General features: G+C 35.4%; 1 protein-coding gene across 3 annotated transcripts; it reads right to left on the bottom strand.

Annotated features, from left to right (window-relative positions):
* Window positions 1–489: 489 nt before the first annotated feature.
* On the bottom strand, window positions 490–4,447 carry LOC141594116 (uncharacterized). 3 transcript variants are annotated; one of them, XM_074414306.1, is made up of 8 exons: window positions 4,377–4,447; window positions 3,287–3,470; window positions 3,059–3,187; window positions 1,326–1,612; window positions 1,114–1,194; window positions 979–1,021; window positions 849–893; window positions 490–734 (listed from the first exon to the last, which is right to left on the bottom strand). In XM_074414306.1, the coding sequence occupies exons 2-8, from the start codon at window positions 3,458–3,460 to the stop codon at window positions 657–659; spliced, it is 837 nt and encodes a 278-aa protein (XP_074270407.1). In that variant the 5' UTR covers window positions 3,461–3,470; window positions 4,377–4,447; the 3' UTR covers window positions 490–656. The 3 variants fall into 3 exon arrangements, with proteins under 3 accessions (XP_074270407.1, XP_074270408.1, XP_074270409.1); XM_074414307.1 differs by having other exon boundaries at window positions 3,287–3,460; window positions 4,377–4,418; XM_074414308.1 differs by having other exon boundaries at window positions 3,287–3,439; window positions 4,377–4,418.
* Window positions 4,448–6,051: the final 1,604 nt, after the last annotated feature.

Raw genomic sequence — 6,051 nt, 5'->3', positions numbered from 1 at the left:
AGGGCCCAAGACTAATGTTTAGCGATGTTATTATGGATCAGACTAATTAGGGGGCGTTTATTTCGCGCATGGGTATGAGTTTGAAATCAGGAATCATACCTGGGTGGTATCGGATTGGAACTTCATTCCTCATACCTTGCGTTTGTTTCAATTCTAAGCATTATGAGTTTGAAACTAGGTAAAAGTTAAAATATGTAAAATCCAAGCCTTTAAATAATAATTTTACCATATAAAATCATGAAAATAAAGATTTAATCAAATAATTATATAAAATATTTCATTTTCAATATGTTATACGGAGTAATATTTATTTTCACCCCTTTTGTTAATTATAATTTGATACATATGGATATCAATCTCATATCCACGCCCCTCCTTGGGTATGAGAAACCGATACCTCATGGGTTTAAGGTATGTGTATGAAATCCCGAATTTGCAAAACAAACACTTAGTATGAGTTTCGCTCATTCCAAACTCATACGAAATACCTTATATCTATAATGATTGAACCAAATTGCTCATCAAGTTCATTCTCAAAATAGAAAGGACAACAATTGACTGAGACACCCCAAAGTGGAAAAGAATAACAAATGGTCAGGACAGAGGGAGTAGTATACTATCACATGAACCTGGAGAGCCCGCAAACCTCCACCTCATTACTTGGTATCACCGTAATATTGAGGATGTTGTCTCTCAAACATCTTCCAAGCTTCGTCCAGAAAGCGGGCCTTTTCCTGAAATCAATAAGGTCAAACTCAGACAGAAATACCTAAACAGCACAAAAATAATCATTCTATCACGAACGGATGTGAGAACTAGAGAAATATTAGTACTAACGAGATACTTACAGGATACCTAAACAGCTTCCATTTGCTTGACGCACTACTCGTAGCCTGATTGAATATGATAGCAATATAAGTCAAGTTACCATAAAAGATTTTGCACAAGATTCTCTATACTGAGGAAAACAGAACTTACCTCAGCATCTGTCCACTGAGGGTTTTTACTCTTAAGTTCCTCCCTGCATACGAAAAATTCTACACACGTTGGGAAAAATTCTACGGAGACCATAGAGAAGTGAAAAATACTAGTCCTTCAAGAAGAGTTACATACGCCAAAAGGCGGCAGCCATCTATTTGAAGCTGTTTAGCATCTGGTGCGATAGTCGGGTTTACATCCAATACAACGGGCTCACTGAAAAAGAATATGTATGAAATAAGATATAACAATTAACAAAGGAAAAACACGTAACCGATTAAAAGGCCGATGTGTATAGTTTCCTAAAGGGCCCAAATTGAACTATACAAAACTTGTCAAATATCTACCTGAAATAGGTACTTAAGTTGAACTTTATATTCACTTTCTTTCTCCTCCTCCTGCCACGAACCATTTTGACCGACTTCTTTTTCACCGTTATGTCTTTTTTTCCCTCACTTCCGTCAAGAAAGAGAACTATTTCACAATCCCATGTAACAGGTTTTCTCCAGACTTTGACTCTGTACGTTTTCTCCATCTGATCTTTAGTGATGGCGAGAAAAGTAAGATAATACAGAATCCCTTCAACTGGCTGGATGTTGGCTTTAACGAGACGTACCAACTCAATGGGTATGCCCTTATTAAAAAAAATGAACATATACATCAAAAAGTGAATAAATGAGGTTCAAAGTCATGTCATAGAGAAAAAAATCGTGTAACAGAAGAAAGAAAGAAGATAAAATCTACGTATTCAAATCAAATCAAGGACAGACAACTTTTTAACGAATACGAACAAATCAACACTTCAAAAATCGCAGAAAAAGAAACTAGTAATGCATCTAAATATGACTTCAGGGCAGGGTTTTAAATCTCGGCCGAGACGTATCGTATCGCCCGAGATGTATCGGTATCGGAGGCCGCCGATACGAGATATCCTGAGATGTATCGGGTAAATTGAAAAGAAGAAAGTATCGGCCGAGACGACCGATTTATAACGTGTATCGGCCAACTCGGCCCGATACAGCCCGCGATGAACCCGATATGAACGAGTTATAACTTGTACCGGCCAAGTTTTTTAATGGAAAGCTCTTAGAAATTGTATAGCATTGATCAAATTAATTATCCTAAGTAGAATTAATCTTAACTTTATATGAAATAGTCAATAGATGATGAAATATCTACAAAAGCTTGTAAAATAAATATCACCGCGATAATAGCGATTCGGAGCGCGACGGCTGAGTCGGGGACGATTCCGCGACTCCGTTACCGCGACCGCGATCGCGACCGATACCGCTATTTAAAACCCTGCTTCAGGGTCAAGTCCATAACATACTTGGAGCCTCCCTTGCATTTCTACAAATATGACGAGAAATGAACAACATGGTAGACCAACTACCAAGCCATAAGTCATTCATTTTGATGAGGCAAAGGTTTTATTTGGCAAGGAGACACAGATCACAGATGTTACGAAATTGTGCATATGACTGGGTATCTACAAACATTTAGATTAAAAGTTAACTACGCAAGACAGCCATGGCCTACATCTATTAAAAGTCGAGGTAACATCTAATCTGTTCAAACCAAATAGTTGCTCAAATCTTCTAGCCTCTATAAAATAACCTCTTCTTCGTGACTTCTACTAATATCAGTTGCCTCGATATCCCAACTTCATCATCTATGTTTGTATAGGATACATAAAAGAGGATAATGTCCCTCTAGAGGACTAACTTAATAACTTCCTATTTTCACCGCCTTGTGTACTAAACAAGGGCATTCATAACCTACACGGCTACACCCGAACTTCCTCTGTAATATAGTCACTATTTTAGCCTCTAAAAACTACAAGCAGTGTAATATTAACAAATTTGCCAAGAAATTACATTTAAAACTTAAAATGGTTCAATGTCCTATACTTCAGTTGTAAGGTAATATTATAAAACCACAGCCCATAATCATACCAATTTATCAAATAGTATTGTATTTTAAAAGCTTGGTTTAGTCCTTCCTTCACATAATAATCTCTCCACACAAAATAAAACCTTCACAAAATGACAAAATATTTTAAAGTATATATTGTAATTACCATTGCTTCTCCCTGTTTCCAGCCAGCATGCCTTGCAACTACCACAGCCACCTCCCATTCATTACAATCTTCACAAAGCTGGGAAATCCGTCCAGGCATACGGCCAGTGCAACCATCAACATCAAACCCCTTTAACATGAACAAATGAGGGAAGAAAACTTGGGTACATAGGTGCAGCGTAAATTGTTAACAAGAGAATAGGAAAAGAATATATAACAATTAGAAAACCTCTGTCTCGTTAACTTTCTTCTCATAATTCAAAAATTCCTCATAATTCATCTTGCGAAAGCGTTTCTGTTCTGTAGTCAGATACTTTGCAGGTCCATACACTGTTCCCCGCAGATTACCACAGGCATACTTATCAATATCAGATTGCGAGATCTTCGACATATCAACGGCCATCTAGTAATACCTAAGTTATCGATACGTGACAATAATACGGATAGTCAGTGAGGAAAACAAAATTAATACAAGAATCTACCATTAACCTCTACAAAAAAAAAATCATTTGTGTACCATTGATAAAAAATACTCCTCCCAAAGAATATAAAAGTTAAATAAACGAAGGAAACAAAAAGAGTAACTGTACAACGATTCTGTCAAACAAAATAATGATGAACGGCTGTAATGAACAAAACAGTGAAGAAAAACAAATCGTTGACTAATTATACAGCAATTGCCAAGGTATTGATGTAAATCAAAGTAGATGATACAACTAATTACCCTTAATTACCTTTGGTGGCATCCATTTATAGCTAATAATCATTTAAATGACGAATTGCGTAGTAAAAGGGCATATACAAATGGCGGGGGGGAGGTTAAAATACGATCCTATAACGATTCTGCCAAACAAAATAATGATGAACACACTCGAACAAAACAGTGAAGAAAAACGATTAGACGACTGATTGTACACACCAATTACCAAGGTAGTGATGTAAATCAAAGTTGTCGATACGATTAATTAACCTAAATTACGCTTATTTATCGATGGAGAGAAGTCAGTGAACCAAGAGAGACGGCAACAGATAACAAAGTCCATAAATACGCAATTAGATTCGGGGGTTCAAATTTTTGGGGATTTAAACAAAATAACTTGAATATACTAACGCAATTAGATTCCGGGGTTCAAATTTTTGGGGATTTAAACAAAATAACTTGAATATACTAACGCAATTAAATTCTAGGGTTCAAAATTGGGGATTTTGCGTTAAACAAAACAATTTGATTAGAAATCAACGCAAGTAGATTCCAGGATGTCAGAATTTGGGATTTAAATTTAAACAAAATAACTTAAAAGAGTAGACGAGGAGATTACCTGTCGTCAGTCGGTTTCGATGGAAGGTGATCGGGTTTCTTCGGGGGAAACTTTGAATGTGTGTTAATATATAGAGGATTTGAGGTGACAGTTGGGTCAAGTCGGGTCATAACTCATAACTGGCTTGGTCTGCACTTTCAAGAGTTGAAGTGGACTTTCTGGTTTAGAATACATGGTTAAGTTGACCCGACTTGATAAGTTTGATCCAAAATTCGAAAATGACCGGATTTACTTGACAAGAAATTCGAATTTACCTGACTTGATCCAGACTCGACCCGATCCTGATTGACACAGTATTGATCCGACCTGAGATGACCCAACCCAAAAAGACCAATTCATAATTGACCTAATCTAAAATGATTTAAAGTGACCCAAAATTATCCGAAACAAAAAGTACTAGGTCATATCCATGTTATTTACATCAAAAATATAGTTTCATTAGTTATAACTATTCTTAATAAATACTCCCTCCGTCCCGGTCAATTGTTGTCCTTTCGTTTTGGCACAAAGACCAAGGAAAGAGGAGATGACCAATAACTAAATAGCAAGTAGAACAAATTGAATGCGAATGATCAAATTACTCTTCAAGTTCATTATTAAAATAGAAAGGATAACAAATGACTGAGACACCCCAATATGGAAAAGGACAACAAATGACCGGAACCGAGGGAGTACGAAGTAGTTAAATTTGCAAAATAGAGTAGAGTACTAACTAAAGTGTTTTAGCTATTAGCCCGGAAAGCGACCCAAATGACTCGTACCTGAAAGTGACTTCACAGAAAGTCACCCGAATTTGACCCGGGACACGAAATGACCCGACGGCGACCCAACCCGATCCAAAATGATGTGACAGACCATAAATGACCGGACTCAAACTAACTGACCCATACCCAACCCAAATTACCCTTTTTGTTACCTCTATTTGCAACTAGCGAAAAACTATGAGAAATAGGAACATACATCGGATGTACTACCTCAGACTTCATTAGTTTTTGAGCTTATATGTATTTTTTCTGAGCTTTTAAAGTTTATAAGTTACATTTTAATTTTTTGCCGTCAAACTCAAATTTAACTGAGCTTATATATAATGTTTTTGAGTTATATTGTAATTTTTTGAGCTTAATGTCTAATTGAATGATCTCATAAGCTTTATAGTAAAACTCAGAAACTTTAAAATAAAACTCAAAAACTTTATTGTAATGCTCAAAAACTAAGCAATTGGTGGTAATACATCGGATGTATAATCCACTTACTGAAAAACTATGTACGAGTATTTATCTAGCTATGCTTAGATTTTTGGATTTATTATATAAACTTTAGAAATTTATTTGAATAATAAATTTCACAAAAATATTTTGTGAGTTGATTATATTTTGTTCCAATTCAGTTTAGTTCAATTAAGAGTAAGTATCGGTCAAAATCGGATCGAACTGGAACCTAAAAAAATTGGTCTTCGATCAAACTGAACCCGTATTTTTCGGTCCGGTCTTGGACTGAAATTTATGATTTTTTTATTTTTAAGTATATATGATAATTAGAATTTATTTTTTATAAGTTAAATAAACTAGTTGATTAAAGTATTTTTAGTATAAATAACCAAAAATACTAAGGAATGTTAATATTAAGTTTATACGGAGTAATATTGTTTTGACGACAGAATACTTGGTTAGTTTAT

This window comes from Silene latifolia, chromosome 8, assembly GCF_048544455.1.
Source record: "Silene latifolia isolate original U9 population chromosome 8, ASM4854445v1, whole genome shotgun sequence".
Lineage (NCBI taxonomy): Eukaryota > Viridiplantae > Streptophyta > Magnoliopsida > Caryophyllales > Caryophyllaceae > Silene > Silene latifolia.
This window is presented reverse-complemented; position numbering and strand designations above follow the sequence as displayed.